This window comes from Branchiostoma belcheri, unplaced genomic scaffold, assembly GCF_001625305.1.
Source record: "Branchiostoma belcheri isolate BF01 breed outbred unplaced genomic scaffold, Haploidv18h27 scaffold37, whole genome shotgun sequence".
Lineage (NCBI taxonomy): Eukaryota > Metazoa > Chordata > Leptocardii > Amphioxiformes > Branchiostomatidae > Branchiostoma > Branchiostoma belcheri.
The window spans coordinates 1,967,876-1,991,160 of NW_017803987.1; the positions used below are offsets into that span (position 1 = coordinate 1,967,876).

The window sequence follows — 23,285 nt, forward strand, 5'->3', positions numbered from 1 at the left end:
ATTTTGAATGTACTTTGTTCTGATGCTGTCAAACCCGGAAGTGAGTTGACATTTGAAAAGGCCCGGGCCTCGAATCTGGGATCAGACCAGTTGCAAGATTTTGAGAAAGACATAAGAAAGGAGCCAGAACCTGTACCAGTCCTGGTCTAACGAAGACGTATACTGACTTCTGAACACGTAAGTTTACTTGTGGAATAATTTGTTTTCTTCCCAAACTTGTAACAAATCAACCATGGCGTCTCTGAAAGTTGTAACTTGTTTACAACTACAATGAGGTGTTTATAATATTTATTCAACCTTCTTGTTGCATTTTAAGTTTACGTGGTCCTAAAGGTTGAACAAATGACACAGAGTATGGTTTGGCAAATGATCTACTCTTCAAATTCAGTTATTTACATCTTCGTCTTTTTTGTTTGATTTTGGCATTTTATGGCATTGGTATCGTTTTCAATATTGTTTTTTGGCACCAATACTAGTATGGTATTAAGTTATATGTTCATTCTGCAACTGTTTTGTACGATTTACAGGGATGGTTGAAAACTTTTTTTCTTTGGAAACTGCTGAAAATTCATGTCATCCATATTTATAATCAAATCAACATGTCCTTGCATAATTCCTTTCAATAATTTACCTTGTCCCCCCAACTAGGTTAAGGGACCGCATTCTCTTTTTAGCGAACGCCCAGGAATTGTCGCACGAATCTTTATTTTTTTGTGTGTGTGTGTGTGGTCATGTCCAGAGTGTGCTCCCGCATGTTCGGACCAAGTTTGAAGCGAATCCATGATATCAGCTTTGTGCGACAATTCCTGGGCGTTTGTGGGCGTTCGCTAAAAAGAGAAACCCTAAGGGACTAGGTATAGGCTAGGTAGGTAGTATTGTTACTTAATGCATATCTTTTCCCTGACAGACACACCATGTCAACCCCACTGAAAGTCGTGCTGTTTCTTGGCTCGGTGCGGGAAGGTCGATTGGGCCTACGCGTCGCCAAGTTCATGTTAAATCAGCTGAAGAAAAAGGGCTATGAGGTGTCATTCTTTGGTGAGTTTGTGATCTATCTGTATCTGTATATAGCTGGTTACTGCCCTTTGGCGTAGCACACCAGCTTCTGTATCTGTTAGCCGGTCTAACCGCCCTTCAGCATAACACACCAGCTAAATCTATCTGTTAGCCGGTCTAACCGCCTTTCAGTGTAATATATGAGCTTCTATTTCTGTATACCGGGTATTATAACTAACTAAAGCTGGTTACCGCCCTTTGGCCTAACACACCCGCTTCTGTATCTGTTAGCCGGTCTAACTGCCCTTTGGTGTAATATATGAGCTTCTGTTTCTGTATATTATAACTAACTAAAGCTGGTTACCGCCGTTCGGTCTAACACACCCGCTTCTGTATCTGTTAGCCGGTCTAACTGCCCTTCGATACGTATAACACACCAGCTTTGCAGGCACGTGGCGCGGTGGCAGCTGGCTACATTACACCAAACAACATGTTACACCTTGCACTGGTTAGATTGATAGACAAGCTGTTGCTAGTGCTGAGTGCATGATTGTACTGACATTGTGCTCTTTCTATCCTGTTATCCTCCTGTTCTCAGATCCGGTTGAGATGCCCTTCACCCTGCTCCATAAACCCATCTTCATGTACCGAGACAAGGCAGAGATTCCAGACTGGCTCAAGACTGCAGATGAACAGGTGAAAAACAAGAAAATCATGTCCCGCTATGGCCACACCAATTTAATTTCTTGGTTAAGGGATTTTTCTAGAAAAATTATGGAGCGGGCGGGCAAAAAAAATAAAAATAAAAACAGGCCTAGGCATCCTATTATGGCCCAAAATGGTACGACAGGAGCCATGAAGTCAACACGCCAGGCTGGTTCAAAATTTAAACAATGAATTATGAACTTTTAATGATACCACTGCATTGAAAGATGGAATAACTTCTAATAATTTCTACAGTAACTTACTAAATAAACTTGGTAACTTGGTGTTATTTTACAAATCCCTGTTCAGATCCGTGCGGCAGATGCGTATGTTGTTGTGTCTGCTGAGTACAACCATTCCATCCCCCCTGCCCTGTCTAACATGTTAGACCACTTCGGAGGATCAGCCTACGCTTTTAAACCTTCCGGCATTGTCACCTACTCAGCTGGTGAGTAAGGATTCATCACACAATTTTCTACCTCCACGATTTGAGCCATTTGGAGGCCACAATTTGCTAAGCAGTATTTAAAGTTTTAGCTATGAAAAAGGAATCATGCATAAAGTTTGTCCTGCTTCAAAAATACTTCAATAGTTATATTAGTATAATTATTAATATTACTATTTTTTATTATTTTTACAATTGTATATAATGAAAGATATTTTATGGCAGTGTATTGTATTGTATTTTAATGACTAATGTATGTTATTGTAGGAATTTGTATTTCATGTGACAGTCAACAATTGTTTGACACCGTAATTTGTATTGCACTGTATTTATATTGTTGTGTTTGGGAGGACAACTTGAAAAAGTGTCAACACACCTGTTTTGTCCTCCCCTCCACTTGTGTGTTTGTACTTGTGGTGAATTCTAATAAATAAGTAAATAAATATTGATACCTTCTAATTCTGAAGGTCAGTATGGTGGGATGCGTGCGGCCATGCAGCTGAGAGCCATGTTAGGAGAACTGGGGATGCTGAGTATCTCCAACATATTTGGTGTTCCTGTGGCACAGGTAGGTTTCACCCCCCTACCACCTCAACCTATTAAATTAATAACATGTGCGAACAGTAAAAATCATGTGTTACTCTAGCTATAGTCCAAGTTTGAGGTATGTTGAATGTACCTGCTACACAATACAGATCTCGAATAACTTCTCATCTTCATGTGTGCAAATCATGATCAAAAGTCGTTCAAAATTATTTTAACTTGGGGTGTGGTGCATGCATGCACTTTATGACAAGCCGGCACATGCTGGCCTTTATTTTGCAGCATTTATGAGTCGGCACTGCACTGAGTGCTTGAGTTCTGTGGAGTTTTGGCAGCCTGGGTGCCATCCTCCATATATAACGTTATATAGTTACCGCCAGCTCCCTATTGTCGCTTAAGCTATCATGGACTGTGCAGGATGGCACACAGGCTGCCAGTTCCACGGAACTCAAGAACTCAGTACAGTTTTACAGTATTCAAGAATTCAGAGGTTTTTTTTTTATTGAGAACTAGGTGAAAATCAATGCACGCACAGATGTCATCCATAAAATTAAATCAGTGTGGCCTCAGTCAAAGATTGAGTGACTATAATAAGATCACTTCCTTTTCCGCGGAACAGAAGAGTCTTTCTGAGGACGGAGAGCCGCTGAACGACCACATGGAGCGCGGCGCCGACCGTCTGATCAGTCAGCTGGACTGGTACGCTAACGCTCTCCGCAACCACCGCAACACTGCAGGCATTCCCTCATAAACATTGTATTTTGCTTAACACTGTGTTATTGCAGTCAACAGAAGCGGAAATATTATATCTACACACTTTTACATGTACCTAATTCAGTAATAATAATTATTGGTGTCTTATACGGTATAATTGTGCCTTCAAATATCAGAGTTATCAACCAAGAATTGAGGTATTAAAAAACACGTATTTCCCCAGAACTATCGTAGACTGGAACTCGTTGCCACCAAGCACAGTTGGGGCATCATCACTAGAAAGCTTTAAACAACTCCTGCAATTAAATATGCAAAGATTGATTGTAACAAGTTTGTTCGGTGTGATATAGCTAGCTGCCGCCGCGCCGCGTGCCTGCGAAGCTGGTGTGTTACGCTGAAGGGCTATACCGATACAGATACAGAATCGTGTATGCTGTCAAAAGGTATAGTCGGGCTAACAACACTAACAAGGGACAATATTACACAAGTCTGGTGTGACTATTTTATTGTTTGTTTATTACCGTCAGTAACTTTCTTATTCAAAAGGGTCAGTATATAACACAGTATTACAGGAACATTGTTTTACATACAGTGTAGTTTACATTTCATTCATGCAAATTACAGGACTAGTCTGACTCATGATTGTTTAAGATTCAATAAAACTGTTGTGGAATATCTTTGGAAGGAAAGTTTCATTACATGTACATGATATAAGGTAAATTTAAGGCACTCCATGATTCACATTCTTTAACATAAATGCGTTTTAACCTCAGCATGTACATTGAAATTACACTATCATGGTTCAGTTTGAAATCCCCAATTCCTCAGCCAGAATACAGGGTTGGACAAGTTTTCAAAAATCCACTTGCCATCGGGCAAGTAGATGGTCATTTCCACTTGCCCGAACCAACTTTTCACTTGCCCAAAACGCATTTCTGTGCATTTTACTAGCAGAAAGAAATTATTTCATTATAGAGTTTATAATGCTGGATGCTTTATTTATCAAAATTGTTTGAAACTTGGTTGAAATACTGCAGGGGCTAATACTTTGCATCCAAAAATTGTACTTGCCCAATCAAGTACTGGGGGATATTTACTTGCCCGAACAGTACTTTTACTTGCCCCGGGCAAGTGGGCAATGGGACTTGTCCAACCCTGGAATACAACCTCTCAGAACAGACTTTAAGACAAGGAGACCATCTGGTATGGCCATTCTTAATATACTACATGTACTACTGGTGCATACATGTATGTTATAAGTAGATCTGCCCCTGAAAAATTGGTCAATTGCAAACCAATGCAGAAGCGGACAGCACACCACTGTCTTGATCCGTGGTTGAAACTAGTTAATATCAAATTAGACTCTGGTTATACAAAATTTGACAGTGCTTGAAACAAAGACATATTTGATATCTTTTTTTATTGTATATTGAAACAATATCACAAAGTCCTTACTGGATTTACAGAGTGGACTTGAACTTCACTGCAATAGACTTGTCTGCCTGTCACTGGTTGCATGAACTGCTTACGTCACAGGCTGGGGTGACATTTCAAATAGAACACCATTCTAGAACCAACTTTTGCTTGTGTTGTCCGCCCTGGCACATTACTGATGGCTGGATGTCTGTCCTCTGTTTCCTTCCACCCAATCTCACCAGATAGCCGATTCTGGTATCTGAGAGCAGAATGCAGACTATCACAGTGATCTGTCAGGGAGGACACCACAAGCAAAAGCCGCATTCAATTTCCAGGTTCTACATGTAGAGCGGTGTTCAATTCGAATTGTCCCCCCTGTGACGTAAGCAGTTCTAGCAATCCCTGAAAGTTAAACAGATCTACATTTTCGAATGAAAGCTCATCTGTGTTGGTAGAATACATAGTTAAAGAGTTTGACTTGTTCCAACACAAGCATGGTGAGTTCTCCTTATTGTGTTGGAACAAGTCAAACTCTTTAACTATAGATCTACATTTTATTCTGTACAGATGGTGGGGAGGGGGGTGGCATGAGAGTTTGTAGGAAGATCTAGCTTGCGTTGAGAAGCTCTGCAGATGCAGGAAGGGCCTCCTGTTCCTCCAAGTTGCTGGCAGGTTTGATGAGGCCGAAGTCTGTCGCTGCTCTCAGGGCCATGTCCACACACTTCCTGACTTTCTGTCTGGTCGGGTCAGCGTCGTCCTTGAGCGAGATGCGTACCGCCATCACGACGTCCAGGATCTTCGTCTCCACAATCTGGAACAAAAAAAAAAATGTAGACTTCAAACTTCTGGACAGTGTTTTAGGCAGTGTACATCTTTCTGCCATTTGATAGAATTTTGTCACTCAATGTCACCCAATCTATCATCTTAGTAAAAAAAAGTCCAATATCCATTAGAAAATGAGCTTTTTTTTCTCACTTTTGTCAAATTAATCTTCTGGATGATACATTGGTAACAAAAATCATTTTCAATTAACAATGCACGTAAAACGGATAGTGATGAGTGATATAATTGCACAGAATATCAGTAAGGACTTCACTGTTATAGTATATTATAGGTACTGAATATAAAAAATTATACATTGTACATGACACCATGAATGACTGGGCATTCAAACTACTATTCAATTACAATGTACTAGTATTCAACAAGGCTACTGACAAGCTTTTAGTCCCTATATGAAACTACTACTACTAGGACTACTGAAATAACTGTAACAACAGTTACTGTAACAGTTTTTACTACTACAATATGTAACTGTGAAACAGTAACTACTACAGTAACAGTAACCACATAATACTATGTACTACTAACTACAGTAATTACAACTGTGTAACAGTAGCTACTACTACTACTACTACAAAATCATATAGAGAACCACAGATGTTCCCTACCTTGGTAGCGAGTTCCTTGCTGGCCATCATCATGTTAGCGATGACGACCATCATGCGATGCTGGATGTCTGGCAGGGGAGAGGCACCGACCTCACACAGGATATCTACCCAGGACTTCACCTGTGGGAGGGGGGCAGGAACAGGGTTAAAAAAAAGTTTCTTTTTAGTGACCAAACTGTGACAGTAATGTTTAATAATCCAGCAAGTCTTGGCTGAATACATTGACGAAGACTAGACATCCAAGTAATAAGATGTCCAGGTAAAAAAAGCACCAGTCCTAGATAGATTTTGGAAACGGTCAGATGTTTCAGGTAGCATCCACTATATGGTAACCTTTCGTCAGTGACACTGGTGAGATCTCATTCTTTGACTATAGCGTGTGCGCTTTGCAGTTCACACATACTTGTAGAACAACTGTAATGTGTTGGAGTGATTTACATTAATGATACACTGATGCTTGAAACTTTCTAAAGATCCTTAGATAGCCTCCTTTGCCAAGGGAGTTTTTGCCACGGAGAGAAGGTTTCGCGCTCCCTTGGCAGCAAACCGTCCCTCCGCGGCATATTACTCGCGTCGCTCACAGGAAAAAATAACGCTGACCCCCAACAAGTCTGCGAAGGAGGCTATCCTTGGGTACCTTGGGTGGCTTATATATCTCGGGCCAATGGATACTGCCTGGCCAATTTGATACTGTCTTTTGCCACCCTAGGATCTGCTTGGAGATCACCAACACTGTACCCAAAAAAGGTCCCATTCCACTCTATGCAGAGCATAGGGGTGGTGCACGTCTCCATTTCCATAGCCATTGGGCGATAAGGCACTACAGCAGGGGGCTAGTCCGCTGGTAGTGCTGTGTGTTTGACCTTCCCACACTCTTTCTCATATGTGTTGAGTGCTAAGCAGAGAAAGAAGTGTGTACCATCTTTGTGTATCTTTGGTATGACCCGGCCAGGATTTGAACTCACGATCTCCCAGTTACAAAGTGAGCATTCGAAAAATTGAGCTATTGCACTTGTTTGCAATACTGTACCCACCTCGTCTGGTATTCTCTCACACATGTCCTTGTGAGCTGTGAGCTGGGCCAGCGTGCCTGCTGCTGCCTTCACCAGTTCAAAGTCGTCCTCCCCACACAACAGCACAATGTACTTCAGCCTGTCGTTCCCTGTGGACTTGTACTTCTCCAACCACTGGGGATGGAAAACAAGTCAAGTCAAGTCAATGCCTTTATGTTACTTCGAAATGCTTGTTCGACCTACATGGCCACTTTTCAACAAGGTCTAAGTGGAGGGGTAGAGGTCACGGATAAGAGTCATATTTTAAGAACTTTTTACATGGAAAACTGATTGTACAACATTTCATCACTCAGGTGTCAGATCATGGAGCTAGAAATGGTCAATCAGCTTGAAAAATTGATGTCCCTTGCAGGGATCCACCCCTGAAAAGGCTAGGGTCGGCAGTTTTTTCTAGGGTCGGTCGAAAAATACAACATATTTTTTCCTAGCCCTTGACTCGAAATATGAAGGTTTTGGGTTCGAATCCCTAGCAGGCCCCCCTGTTGCATCCTTGGGAAAGGCACTTAACAACTATTTCCTCACTTGACTGGGATGAAAATGAGTACCAAACTTTGGTTAGGGATGTCCTCTCGGCCAAGTGTGGCATGAGGTACATTGTAACAGTCCTACATTGTAGTTGTGTACATTCTCAAAACCATCTCGCACATTTAACCAATTGTTAATAATATGCATTTTCAGAGTGCAACAAACAATATGTATTTTATTATTCAAATATGTTCTTAATGTTAATTATATATATGTGTCAAATTACACACAAGTATTATGAATGGAGTAATGTGTCTTCAAAAGCCCAAAAAAGTTTCAGTTTTAGTGTTTCCAGTTAGATTTGGGAGGACAACTTGTAAAGGCGTTGATACACCTGTTTTGTCCTCCCTTCCACTTGTTTTTGCATGTGGTAAATTCAAATAAAGAAATAAAGAAAGGGCATCCCCTGTTAAGATATTTAAGTCATGGCCATATAGTATATTACATACCTTTGGACTTGACACCAAGTTACACATCAACTGTATAGCGGCCCTCTTCAACAGTTCATGGTCTTCAAACATGTAGTGTTCAACCAGGGCAAAACCGTTGTCCTCAAAGATACGACTCCTACAAAAACAACAAAAAGATGGTGTTACTATCCAGTACACGATTATGCATGTAGTCCCACAGAAAACATCATCATGTTTGTTTTGCATAAATTTTGATATTATCAACAGTATTCAACACACAAAAAAGTGTTAATGCATGTTACCCTTAAAAAAAGTGGTACTGTCCTAACATTCCTTGACTGTCTACAGTGCACAGAATATCCCATTACTAAAGAGGGGTGTTCTCAGCCTCCTGTAGTTACCTCACACTCTCGCTCTGGCTGGCCAGGTTTGTCAGCGCCATCAGGGCTTCAAAGTTCTGCAACGCCGAAGCATCCATGTCCAGAAGCTTTTTCATTGGACGAACCATCTCCAGCGCCTAAATAACAATAAACACTTTTAGAAACTAGAAAGCAAAGCAAATACATAGTTTTTACCTTCATATTGCCTAGCCCAACAAAGTACTGCTCTATTTATTCTTACTTAAACACATTTCATAATATATGATGACCAGCCCCTCCAGCTCTGCCTTACTACATAATGTAACCCAACACCACAGGGTGTCTGCTACAGCACTGGTTACCATGGTGACAGACACCTGGTCCAGGTCATTGACCTTATGTGTTTGGAACAGGACAGTGATTAACAGATAATAGTCAGTAAAGAAGCATGCCTTCACCTCAGCAGACCATTTTCTGCTGTTATGCTCATACATGCAAATTTTTGGCCATCACTGATCTTAAAACAGATATGCTTGTCAACAGGCATACTATAGAAAGATTATTAATAAACATGTTTGAAAACAAAAGGAAAACCTACCCTCTGTCCAGGGAAGGCGATCTCAGGGTTTGTAGTGATGCCGATTTTAGCCAAGGCCTGGCCAGCAAACCATTTCCCCTTGTCTGAACCCTCATTGGCCATGGGAATCAACACCTACATTGGGAAAGAGCATATATAATATTCTATTAGAGGAGCATTATGCATCTCAACATTTTTGCACTCAAAAATTTTCATGTTTTTATAATTTACTTCCAATATTCAAAATACTTGTGCCATTATCTCACATTCCTGACATTTATAGTTCTAAAAAAACAGCAAAAATGAGGCACTTTTAGTTAGGCCATGTTGATTTCATTAATATATGGATGACATCCGCGCGCGCATGAATTTTCGGCCGTTTCCAAAAAAAAAAAAAGTTTTCAACCATACTGTAAATCGTACAAAACAGTTGCAAAATGAGCAAAAATATACCATATGTTACAAAAAAAAATTAATAAAAACCATACCAATGTCGTAGAATGCCAAAATCAAACGAAAAAAGACGAAATTGTAAGGAAATGAACTTGAAGACTAGATTATTCGCCAAACCATATTCTGTGCCATTTGCTCAACCCTCATGACCACGTAGATTTGATAATGAAAAGAACTTTTTTTTTTTGCAAAACTTTTTTTTTATTCGCACGCGTGCATCATTTTTGGGGCTCCCGGAGGATGTCATCCATATAATCAAATCAACATGGCCTTAGTGACACCACCACAAAATACCAGAATGTAAAAAAACATGGCTGTCAGCTGTGTTTCCATTTCTGACCTTTGCCCCTCCCTGTGCTACCGTGATCCCACGGTGTGCCTCCCGTTCCGTAATGGCAAGGAAGATACGGGACAGAAGTTCCCGCTCGGCGTGACTCTCTGTCTTGGACAGCGCGACCAGACTGACCACCACGCCCTCCTTCACCAACTTCTCAATCCTCATGTCCACATGGTCCTTAGAGTCCTGAAGTACACGTCAATAAAATATGTCTTCTTCAGTAGACTGACTTAGTGAGGCTTGTCACGTGGCTCTACTGAGGAAGACCAGATCGAGTGACTGGTCGAAAGCTCTAGGTGAGAGAATTTTTTTTGTGTTGGACCAAAAGTTTTAACTTTAAACATGTAACTACCAACACAGATGAACTTTCATGATAACACAACAAAATACTCCTCAATGACTAATAAAACAGTGGTCATCTTGTGGCACAACGGCAGAGTGCTCGACTCAGAACCAAGAGGTCCCGGGTTCAAGTCCTGACATGGCACCAACCTTGTGCCCTTGGGAAAGGCACTTAACACGACTTTCCCCACTTAATTCAAGAGAAAACAAGGAAAATCGTAGATTTTGTACCTCCGGGTATTGTAATGTATGTTGCAGAATGTTGGGTGCATGTTGGGACTGTTCTTTAAATTAGTGAATGGTATCTGGGTGTGTGTGTGTTCACGCGAATACCATTTTTTCGAAAAGTTTCGAAATGTTTGTAATTGGCTAAATGATCTGTGAAATCACTAATCCCCCCTAGCCGACTGGAGCCCAAAAATAGAAAGGACAGGGGGCATCCCGTGGCGAATCTGGCTGCCCGACCCTCAGCGACCAGCGATAATGTAAACAAACACCTACACAAACGGCCGCGTGAGAAATCAACTCCATTGCGCGGAACTTGCTCTCGAAAATTTATCAAGCCGCTACACTTCCCCCCGCGGCTGCCATCCCTCCCCACTTATCCCACACTAGTTCAAATCGCGTCAAAAAAAACCACATCAAAACATGCACAGAAGCGTGTTCATATCTTTCATGTTACGGTTAAAACTTAGAACCTCATTTTGAGCGAACGTTACAAACACGAGACAAAATAATATTTTCGAAAACAAATCGCAATCAGCAAGGTTTCATTCCTGTTTCATTCATCAAAAGTTCTTGTCGATTGTAAAATGATCACTCATCTGTTGTCTCCTCTAGTGTGTCATTTGTAGCGTAATCACGGCGTGCCAAAAAAATCAGTCAAAACTATGAAAATTCCGGGATAAAAAACTTGGCAAAAACGTGTTCTCCACATCGCTGTACAAAACCATTTTGATATGTAAATAGCAGCGCGCGATCTACACTTTCATTGGTTCACCTCACATGACCTGCGTTTCGATTGGATAAGCGATATCGCGCCGGCAGAGTGACAGAATTTCTTTATCAGCGAAGAGGCACATTTTCGCTGCTTTCTACGTTTTTTCTACGACTACTAAGCAACATCCTATCAAAAAAAGGGTAGATTAGACTCAAAGAATTTTCGGGTACAATTTCTATGCGCCCTTTTTGTATGTTCGAGCCAGATAAAAAATAAACCCGTGGTACCCGGAAGTCAGCGTACCGAGCTGGATTTCCATGGGTCCCGTCTACCCCAACGCGAGATACAACTGCGATAATATTCTTTCCTCGATACCTGACACCCCCTCTTACCAGATGTGGACGACGCCTGCGACACTTAATACACGCCGAAAATCAACAGACAAAACCACTTTCACACACAAGGGGTGTCCATACGCTCTCAAAACGCATCATTTTCACGCTTCCATCTGTGCCATGTGGAAGCCAAGTTCTTTGCTGTTAGATCAAGGAAACCTGGCGGTTTCAGGCCTGGTGAGCTGGCTTCCGCCATTGTTTACAAGCTGTCAAGCTCAGCTGTACTAAGTGGACACTAAATGGTGCTTGATGGATGCTTCCCTTCTAGCACCTTTGACCTGGTCAGATCCTGTCCTCCTACTTAGCACCTTGACGTTTCTGGGACAGGCCTAGGTTGCAAGACTCCTCTGGGAGGACTGGCTAGACTAAGGAATGTGGTACGAGCTCGATACTCACAGTTCCTCTAGACTTTTCCTCTCTTCTCTGCCCTCTTTTTCATGACCTGCGTTCCGATTGGATAAGCGATATCGAGCCGGCAGCGCGATAGAATTTCTTTATCAGCGAAGAGGCACATTTTCGCTGCTTTCTACGTTTTTTCTACGACTACCAAGCAACATCCTATAAAAAAAAGGGTGATTAGACTCGGAGCTGGATTTCCATATGGGTCCCGTCTACCCCAACGCGAGATACAACTGCGATAATATTTTTCCTCGATACCTGACACCCCTCTCACCAGATGTGGACGACGCCTGCGACACTTAATACACGCCGAAAATCAGAAGACAGAACCACTTTCACACACAAGGGGTGTCCATACGCTCTCAAAACGCATCATTTTGACGCACTAAAACACACATACTAAAAAACCAAAACAACGTGCACCATCTACAGCCCAACAGCAAAACGTATACCAAGTCCCAGACATATCCGTCCACCCAAACGCGAGAAACGGCTGCGAACGCAATTTTCGTCTTCCCTCACAAAACCTCCGCGCTCGGGATATACATCCCTACCCGGAGGTAATGAGTCCATGTCCAGACATGTCCTGGGTACAACTCAGGATCGAACCCGGGTCTCCCTCTTCATAATCGAACGCTCTACCACAGTGACTATGCCACCAGACACCACCCAATACAGTAAGTTGTATAATTTATACATACGCCATTATGAAATAAAGACTAAGCTTCAATTTCCAACACTAACTACAAAGTGAATTGGAAATTGAAGCTTAGTCTTTATTCCATAATGACTCGTACCAACACGGATGAACTTTCATGCTAAGATATACTTGTATATATGCCATGTACAATGTAGTATAATTCTATATGTCTGACCAGTTTATGAGGCTCAGGGACGTGCTGCTTGGCAAACTTGGCCAGTTTCTTCATCTCGGGGAGTTCCTCCTCCTTCCCGTACTCGTAACCGTTCACCATGTTGTTGAGCGTGGTGCCGACACCGTACACCACGTTCACTCCGCCTGCCTGTTACAATGGAAACAATGCTTCATTAGCATACAGCTTTAAAGACCTTATGACACCAGAAAAGTCAGACTCTGTAAATATCAAAAGCATACAATACATACAATAGAAGTTGATTTTGATCATGATGACTTAAAAACTGAGTTTGTATGGCCCTTCAGAAGTGCATTTTTGGAAATGCTCTGGCAAGCTTCCCAATTGCCTGCCTCGAGCATCTCTATGTTTTACTTTTGCATTTCTGCGCTTTTTCCTGAGCTTCACTGGGTGACATCAGCCCAGGAAAAAAATATAGATATGCAAAAATAAAATGTAGAGATGCAATAGAACGTTCCACCAGCAAAATGACCAAAAACCTGCCATAAATTTCGTAAACCATTACACTTGTGTGCAAGGCGCTACACTGAAGTAAAATACACAACTGTGCAGCTTAAATTGTTGTGATCTTTACATTGTATCTGTCAATATTATAGCTTATGTTGCGCTGATTTTTGGTCAGATAAACTACTGTATTACCAAAGGCATGTGCGTTTGCATGGAACATACTAGTACATGTAGGTCGGAATTAGGACCCCTCCCGTTACATCTAAGGACCAAAAATGTACCTTTGCTAGTTCCACAATGGCCCTGACAGTTTGGGGATCGTCCACTAAGAACTCTTTGACGTCAGCGTCCATGGTGAGGTACGCCAGTCCCTCCGCAGCCCAGCGACGCAAGTCTGTCTCTCTCGAAGTCAGCAAAAACCTAAAACAACAAAGATAAGACAGTAAATTCTTTGTTTAGGATTTTGAAGTTAGCTCCCATTTCAGATTCAAGCTCAGAAGAGGAGCAGTCAAGATCTGTAATTAGGTTTTGTTTTATATGGTGCACCCAGAAAATTTTTTGTGCACCTAATTTTTTAGGTTGGGTGCACCAGTGCTCCTATTCCCAAAAATGAATTTCGAGCCCTCCTGCGACAAGTTAAAAACCATTTTCAGCCCATATATTGGAAATTCTCAACAGGTGGTACAAATGATCATAGTAGTAGTAGTAGTAGTAGTAATAGTTTAGTAGTATCCAGTCAGTTTATAACTGTATTGAAATTCCTTACTTCCTGCAATGCTTGGCCAACTTGAGGGTGGAGCCTTCTGCAAAAGCCTTCCTGGTGCCGTCTGAACCATAGATAGAACCCAGCTTACTCAGACCCTGGGAACAAAAATAGCAACACTGAATATTCTTCTTCAAGTCCAGACACACTGTCACAGACTTACATATTTTGTATTTACTCGATCCACAATACTTACTTGTATCACTCTTTCTAAACAATTCCTTAACATGTCCTATAGTAACTTAAAGGTACAATGCAGCAGTGACCTCTTGCAGGCCAATAAAGTACTGCAGGTCTTCAGCTCTACTCTCATTACTAGATAATGAACTTCTAAACAACTTCATATACCCTTTCTGACACTCAGCAAGAGGGCAACACAGCAGTCACACCTTGCAGGTCATCACAGTACTGCAGCTATTTTTTTCTTGCTCAATTTCACACCATCAGTGCTCACTGACTTCTGAACAAGAAATCCCAAAACTCTTTCTGACAACAAGGAGGTTATCGCCAACCACAACCTTCTTGCTGACAAGGAGACAACACAGCAGTGACCCCTTGCAGGTCAAACTAGTACTGCAGCTGCAGTTTTCTACTCACCACCAGTGCTCGGACTTTAATGGGAGCGTCGGCAGACTCAGACTTGTAGATCTGTTTCAGCAGCCCCGCCCCGTGACTTAGGATGAACGTGGAGCGATTTTTCTTAGACATAGCAGCGATCATGGCTTCAACAGCAATCATCTGTTAAACAATAATAAACAATGTCATATGGCATCAATGCAGCATCATAGAATGTTAGTATGATGTTCAACTGTATTCCAACACAAGGATTTATATTTGAAATTTTAAGTTATGTAGGTTATAACAGAATCATAATATGATATGATATGATATGAATCTTTATTGCATGTTCTTGCCCAGATGGGCTAAATGCACAAATGTGACCAAATGTGGTTGAGAGGATAAAAAACATGAGTATATAATTGCATACTGGAACGCTATATTCTAATGCTAAGTGCTAGGAGTCTAAATAGTATATATTAAAGATAACGGAATTATCTGAAAATATACAGTACACATAAAATTTATGATCTTTTAAATGACAAATGAAACCTTCATTATCAATGTTAACGTTGTAGGATTTTGTAATTATTACTGCCCCTGATTTTAGAAAGATTAGTGATTGAGGTTTCTGACCTGCATGTCTGGTTCTTCCACTGCACACATGGCGATCATGTTATTCATGATGGCCTGGATACCCAGGATGATGTTTCCTACATCAAACGGGCCCTAAAAACAACAACACATCATTATCATCTGATGTATCTGTATCTGGATAACCACCCTTTGGCGTAACACTCCAGCTTCGCAGGCACGCGGCACAGTGACAGCTGGCTACATTACGCCAAACTACTTGTTACATCTAACCCTTAACATCTAACTCTAAACGTTGTTTAAAGCTACATGTATCTAATGCCCCTACTGTACTTGGTGATGGTGAGTTCCACTCTGCAATAGTTTAGGGAAAGAATGAGTTTTTGAACACCTCAATCCTTGGTTGATAACTCTGGTACTTGAAAGCATGCCATGGCTATTTCTTGTTTTCATGGCTATCATTGATTTCATGGCTATCATCATCATGGTCGTACTTCCACTAAAGTTAGAATATAAAGAACATACATGTAAAATAGTGGTGAGGGCTTGGATAGCTTCTAGGTTTGCCACCATTCCTCTCTTCTCTACTTCTCCCAGCAAGCCTCTGGAAAACAATTTCAACATCATCGGATTACAATTCTGCAATAATGAAATATTAGCATAGTATTACTAAATGTAATAAATTAGCAATAATAAATTAGCATGATCATAGTATTACTAAATGTAATTGTCACAGTAACATAGAGACAAGTGGCGAGCTACCATCAAGCCCAAGTTGTATTTTGCAAGCACGTTTAACCCTCGGAAGACGGAGAACAACAGACGATAAACCGGACAGTGAGTGAGTGAGTGTGTGATATGGACAAAAATGATAGAAAAAAGAAACTAGAACCTGGAAAATTACAAAAACAGTTGAAAGAAAACTGCACTTCATATGACCATTCTACACCAAAGTTGTTTTTTTTTTTCATTAATTTTGCAAAATCTATAAAACTGTTCAAAGCAATATGTGTTATGCATTCATGATTCTTTTATTATTCTCGACAAAGAATTACTCCCTTCAGAATACACAAAAGAAACTACAAAGCCACAAGGCTAAAGCTTTCATTTTAATTGACACCAGTTTTATAAGACTTCAAGTAATCAAATAAGAACTTACTGCACGGTTGACTGACAGATGTCCTTAAATCTCCTGACAGCCTCGTCGTGAATGGCGTAGTCGTCATAGATACGGGTGAGACAGACAGAGATGTGCATTCTGGTTTCATCAGTCATGGGAAGACAGGGGTCCGAATCTTTCACGTTTCCACCTACAATTATCAAGTCCTTCAACCCTGTGAAAAAATTACACATACATTTTTGTAAGCTATAATAAGACAAACAATTCAATTTCATTTTTTTTGAGTGTGACTTGTGTAGACTGTTCGATTTAATTTAAATTAGTACTTTTCTTCATCAATGTCAATTTATGAAATGGGAAACGCAACATTTTTTCCTAGGTCCAAAGGCTTTAGCTAAGTCATAGAAAAAAATTTTGTGTTTCCTGTTTCAGTCCTGCAAAAATTAGGGTCGGTAGGTAGGGATTATCCTTTTTTTTAGACTTTGGCAATCTTTAATGATCCAACTTATATAATGCAGTTGAAAGCAAAACTTGCATGAAGACACTTTCATTTGATGTTGGAAAACCGACTGTACAATGTTTCATCACTCATGTGTCAGATCATGGAGGTAGATCTAGAAAAGGTCGATCAGCTTGAAAAATTTACGTCCCTTGCAGGGGTCCACACCAAAAAAAGGCTAGTTTTTTTTAGGGTCAGTCGGGAAACAGGAAAACAACATTTTTTTCCTAGGCCTAACAAAAATAAGTTTTATCTCTTTTACAGATATTTTCATGGTCATTGCTCTGCAGAACTCACCTAACTAGTTCTATCACTCAGAACTTTTAAGCGTTCCACTTACAAATGTAGTCTAGGTTCTCCACTAGCTCACACAACTTCACCATCCAAATTCCTTGTTCAAAATCTTTTTACAGTCACTGTGACAGTTTCTTTCCCCGTACGGCCAAGCTTTGGAATTCCCTCCCTGCATGACAAGTGTTTTCCACCAACCTACAATCTACAGGCTTTCAAATCAAACATTCGCCGCCATCTCTTGATATAGCCATGTTTCTCTCATATTTCTAGTTCAATGCCGAGAAGTGGTTGTATAGGCCAAGCATTGAACAAGTCCATTAAAAAAAACAACAACACAAAACATACCTCCCATATCTATAAAGAGCTCAGAACAGCCGATGCCATCCTTGTATTTGCTCTGTGCAACGTTGGTCTTGATGATGATGCCAAGCCCGCCCTTTTTGGGCACGTTCTTGATGATCAAGTCGATGACGTTGTCACGCCCGATGCCCGACACTCGCTTGTCCTTCAGCATGACCAGAAGGGCCTTCAGGAGCTGTTCAAGGTCGGCTGTGTTATCTGTTATGATATGAGAGAACATGTCGATGAAGGTTAGACATCCAGGTAACTAGAGAAGTATCATATGCAAAGAAAATGCATAATGTTTACCTTCAGACATGGTCTGCTCTGTTAATTCTTACTCAAACACACATCACATACATGTACTACTAATTATAAATGGTGACAGGAGCAGAGCAGACCATGAAATTGCAACATTATGTAACCCAATACCAGTCACCATGGTGACAGACGTCAACAAATCAAATCATTGGTCAGGTCAGAGGTCACTGTTTGGAGAAGAAGAAGAAGAGGAAGAAACTGAGCAAAAACAATATGTTTTCCTTCGGTAAACATAATAAGATACACCAAAAAGCAGTTACTCAAGCAACTGGATATGATTTGATATAGTTTTGGAAACGGTCAGCTAGTATCCACTAGCTTTTGTCAGTAACTGAGAGACCAGAGGAGAAATGCAGGTTTATAAGCACAAACTATTGATTGATATGCAAATTTGTGAGGGAGAGAACAGGTTATGAGACACGTATTCTGAAAAATTCAGAGATTTCCGACTTCAAGGAAGTATTTTGGGTTTGCATGAAGTTACTGGAACAACGGAGGATCACTCCACTCCCTCTGTCTGAGCCTTTAACTTTGTGTTAATCTGCCTGTCAATCTTTGACCCATGTGCTATCAACCTACTGTTCAGACACAATGAGGCTCATCAAAGGAAAACATCCATACCCAGATTGTAAAAAGAGGTATTCAAATTTGAATAACAATGATACTGACCAATCACCACAGCCTCTTCCGCCCCACGGTGTATGACCTTGTCCAATCCCGTCACGGCGCGGATCGCTGCCTGAACCAATGACGTGGCCCCGTTGGACACTTTCTCATCTGGTCGTGCGACAAGCCGACAGATCTTGGGTAACGTGATGGCATCTAACAGTGCCATGGTCTGGAACAGGGAAAGGGATAGATATTGATTTGGTAGAAAGATTCAAATTATGTTCTAGGAAATATTGGATTAACATGGAAAACCGTTTTTTCAGGTATATTATACATATTATAGTTATATACATGTATATTGTATACAGTGTGTCATCTATATATATGTGTGTGTTGGTTGTCAGTAGTACATGTATTATAGACTTGCATAGAGCCATATGAGTGTATTTGGTACTTTGGTCAAACTACTAATTGTTATTCTCTTATTGGCTGAACTGTTAATTGAAATGGACAGTCAGGATTGGTCTATATGAGACTCACCCTAAACCGGTTCCATAACAGTCATGCAGCCATTCTCTGATTGGTCAAACCTCTAATTGCCATCCTCCCATTGGCTGAACAGTTTGGACAGCCAGGATTGGTCTATATGACTCACCCTAGACCTGTGTCCATAACATACATACAGCCACTCTTTCATTGGTCAAACCACTTATTACCATCCTCCCATTGGCTGAACAGTTTGGACAGCCAGGATTGGTCTATAACATTCATGCAGCCACTCTCTGATTGGTCAAACCACTAATTGCCATTCTCCCATTGGCTGAACAGTCAGGATTGGTCAATGTGACTCACCCTAGACCTGTGTCCATAACACAAGTTAGTGAGCGCCATCATGGCGTTGAGGAGAATTTCCTCGTCCTGATGGTCCAGTAGCAGGTCCAGACCCTGGATCCCGCCCTCGCGGAATATCAGCTGAGCGCCCGCCTCTTCACGCGACAGAACAATCAGGTTACTCACAGCCTGGTGGGGAAAAGAAAAAACATTTTTTTTATTATTCAAAATGACGCGTGGGGTCATGTGGTGTGAATGGTAGTACTAGCAAGTTCGGCTCAGGACCAAGAGACCCCAAGTTTACCATGATCATGATGTCACAGGTCTTGTGCCCTTGGGAAAGGCACTTTACACGACTTTATTCACTTCACTCAGGTGTAAAAGAGTACCTGGTTTCAGATAGGAGGCTGTTTCTTACCTTTCTCTTGTTCTCCAAGGACTCCTCCTTACCAAAGGCAATCTTTAACATCTGTTCAACACGGTTGGTTGTTGTGTGCTTTTCTGTGCTCTGAAATTCAAGAAAAAGACCAAAAATTATTTAAGATCCTGACAATACACGTATACTTGTTGATCCAAGTCGTAACTAGAATTTACTTTTGCAAAGTAAATGCATAACTTTGCCTTCACATGGTCTAGCATCACAAAGTACTGCTCTGTTTATTCCTAGATTTTTAGGGTACCACCCAGTTTTGTTGCCCTGAAATTGCATTGGATACCTTTAAGGGGCTAAATAAACTGAAACACACTGAATTTCCACCAAATTCTTACTCACCAGTTTCATGACCCTGTCCTTGAGGCGGACCAGCATGGCGCGCACCTGGCTGTCCTTGGGCTCCATCTGCAGCAGCCGCATGGCGTCCTTGTACGCAGTTGTCAGGTGCTGCGGGTTCTCCTCCGACAGGTGCTCCAGTGCCTGGCACTTCCTGAACAGGGCCTTGGAGTCATTACCGGAAATGTCCAGGGCTGGAAAGGGGGTAATTAGAATTAGCCACTCCCTCATTGGTTGAACTGCCAACTGCCTTGCTATTATTGGTTAAACTGCTAATTCCCCTGCTATCATTGGTTGAACAGCTACCTGCCTTGCTATAATTGGCTGAAACATTAATTGCTATGCTATCATTGGTTGATCAGCTACTATCATTGGTTGAACTGTACATTGCCCTGCTATTATTGGTTAAACTGCTAATTGCCCTGCTATCATTGGTTGAACTGCTAACTGCAAATGCTATAATTGGCTGGAATGTTAATTGCTATGCTATCATTAGTTGATTGGCTACTATCATTGGTTGAAATGTAAATTGCTCTGCTATCATTGGTTAAACTGCTTATTGCCATGCTATCATTGGTTAAACTGCTAATTGCTTTGAAATCATTGGTCGAACTCCTAATTGCCCTGCTATTATTGGTTAAACTGCTTATTGCCCTGCTATCATTGGTTAAACTGCTAATTGCTTTGAAATCATTGGTCGAACTCCTAATTGCCATGCTATCATTGGTTAAACTGCTAATTGTGATGGAAAGTCAGGATCAGTCTATGAGTGTAAAACTTTGGGACATGCAGCTCCGACTTTTGGCCTCTCTAATTGGTCAGACTGCTAATTGCCATGCTATCATTGGTTAAACCGCTAATTGTGATGGACAGTTGCAATTTTGGGTCTACGGCAACTTATCACAAAATTCTGCTTACCTTTTGAAGCATCTGCTGCTGCCTTTTGGTATTCCTCCTATATAAAATAGACACAACAATTCTTTAAATAAAAGTTCACTGTTTCTTTTTAAGCAAAAAGGTGACAAAACAAAAGTTGAAGCAGTGGTTTCTGATGTGGCTTTCTATGAACAGTTTAACTTCCTCACCAGTAGTGCTGAGTACCGGTTCACTGGACTTGGATCCAGACTTATAAAAATGTTTAGGTTCAAGTCCAAAAAAACCTAAAAGTCAAGAACCGAGTCCGGATGATCACATACCCCTTTTCTTTCCGAACCATCTAAAAACTTCCATAGATTGCAAAATCTTTGCTGCAAAATGAAGAAAACATTGCCATCGGGCATCGTCAAGTACCGGCCTCCATGTTATGTGGCCAAAGTTTCACCCAGACAACATTGCAAGGTTGCCAACATGCAATTTTGTATTAATATGCCATGGGTTTAGGTCCGGACTTAGAAGTCTGGAACTGAACCTAAACCTCTGAACTTGAATCCGGACCTGAACCTAAATGTGCATTTAGGAACTCACCAGTTTGAGATGACATGCTGCCCTGTTCTTGTAGTACACAGCCTTGCCCTTGTCCCCTTTCTCAGACAACTTGAGAGCCTGTGTGTAACAGCTGACAGCCTCCTCATACTCCCCAGCCTTAAAGTGTTGGTTCCCCTGCTCCTTACTGAGCTCTGCTTCCGACTGTAAACATAAACATAAACAATAAACAAAAACATTGGACAAAAACAATAATTCTTGCCTAAACCCAAGTCTAATTCAAAGTATTAAACATGAAAAAAAGACAATGAATAACAATTTCCATACATATCAATATTTGAATTTGAAATAAGAACAGTGGTAGATCTTGTTTTGTTTTCATAGCATTACAGAAATGTTATTCATAATTATCAGTTATTATTACAGTACACAGGTACTACAGAAAAAAATTGTTTCAACTCAAGATGCAAAACTCCTTTTCATGTAAAACAACTTTTTAATTGATGCCAGAGCAATTTCTTTATGTAGACTCAGTCACCACATTCTTTTCTTTTTAACTTAATATCAGAGACTGAAGCCAAGGGCCTTGTCAAAGACTATGTATGGACTACAACATTCCCAACTGAGTAGGAAATATCATCTATCTTATAAAATAATAATATAACAATTACTAGTAATTATGAATGGCGAGCCAGCTGACACAAAATTTACACCTGTTATTATCCATCATGATACAGTCTGCTCCGGTTTTCTTTTCTTTTCTCCAAGCAGATACAGGGAAATTACAAAGTTACCTTTACCTTTACATCTTGCTAAAACAATATTTACGTTGTAAAATTTTGTATATACGTTTTTCTAACAATTTATCCTTCCTAAAAAAAACGTGGAAACATGGTCTAATAGAGTATTGTGATGTTTTCCTCTCATATCTGCTTGGAGATTAGTCTCACCGAACCAAAAATAGTCTCGGTCCGGTATGTGCGGAATGTGTCATCAGTGCGCATGGAGCCTCGGTCCTACAGGCCATGTGCAGCTGTCTAACGGTACTCAGAACGTTCTAGTAGCTTCTCGCACGATCTGGTGTGCTTTTGGTGAAATTTCTTCCCGTGAAAACACATTAAACACTTGAAATTGACCGTAAGGACTTACTAGTTGATGCACGTATCAAAACATCGTGTTGTTGACCATGTTTGGTGATAGAAACGCCGAAAACTGCGCACTTGGGCGCCTAATTCTGTCGCGTTTTTATCAAGTTTAGAATCAGATCTTTGAGATTTCTGTCTCCAGATAACATGAGAACATGTTTCCTACTTATTTTGCCAACGTAGATCGCTAGATAATAGATAAAATGGCGAAAAAACGGATGTTTTTATACTCACTTTCGCAGCTTCCGTCATGTTTGCCGTCTGCTAGGCACGACTTCCTGCTAACCTATAACCTTTACTCTTTAACCTCAGTAGGGCGGAGCTTCAGTTTCTTATCGTTGATTTGATTGGTCAGAATTCTTACATTTACGACAAAGAGCCCAATCACAGAGGATTTTACAAATCTACTATTTTAATTAGCAGGCTTTCGACCAATCAACGCAAAGAGAATGTTCGGGAAGGTAGCAGAACATTCGATTACTCGGATTCAAGCCAATTTCGGGAAGCACTTGGCGAACGTGTATGCGTGTAAAGTGGTAAGCCACGTTGTATTTTCATGCATTCAAAGTTTTAATGAAAAGAAATTCAACCTTTGCGTAAT

At 40.9% G+C, this 23,285-nt stretch overlaps 2 protein-coding genes across 2 annotated transcripts; one reads left to right on the forward strand and one right to left on the reverse strand.

The window, feature by feature from the left end:
* Window positions 1-38: 38 nt before the first annotated feature.
* Window positions 39-3,676, forward strand: LOC109476360 (chromate reductase-like). The gene is made up of 6 exons (XM_019777294.1): window positions 39-177; window positions 908-1,038; window positions 1,595-1,692; window positions 2,011-2,149; window positions 2,614-2,714; window positions 3,309-3,676. The coding sequence occupies exons 2-6, from the start codon at window positions 915-917 to the stop codon at window positions 3,438-3,440; spliced, it is 594 nt and encodes a 197-aa protein (XP_019632853.1). The 5' UTR covers window positions 39-177; window positions 908-914; the 3' UTR covers window positions 3,441-3,676.
* Window positions 3,677-5,372: 1,696 nt separating this feature from the next.
* LOC109476295 (protein unc-45 homolog B-like) lies at window positions 5,373-22,994 on the reverse strand. Its single transcript, XM_019777206.1, has 22 exons — window positions 22,919-22,994; window positions 21,582-21,743; window positions 21,036-21,072; window positions 20,121-20,311; window positions 19,767-19,856; window positions 19,370-19,537; window positions 18,578-18,746; window positions 17,594-17,806; window positions 16,495-16,669; window positions 15,861-15,939; window positions 15,378-15,470; window positions 14,781-14,921; window positions 14,187-14,281; window positions 13,702-13,840; window positions 12,956-13,102; window positions 10,008-10,190; window positions 9,236-9,349; window positions 8,680-8,795; window positions 8,318-8,435; window positions 7,305-7,457; window positions 6,271-6,390; window positions 5,373-5,630 (listed from the first exon to the last, which is right to left on the reverse strand). The coding sequence occupies exons 1-22, from the start codon at window positions 22,934-22,936 to the stop codon at window positions 5,427-5,429; spliced, it is 2,925 nt and encodes a 974-aa protein (XP_019632765.1). The 5' UTR covers window positions 22,937-22,994; the 3' UTR covers window positions 5,373-5,426.
* Window positions 22,995-23,285: the final 291 nt, after the last annotated feature.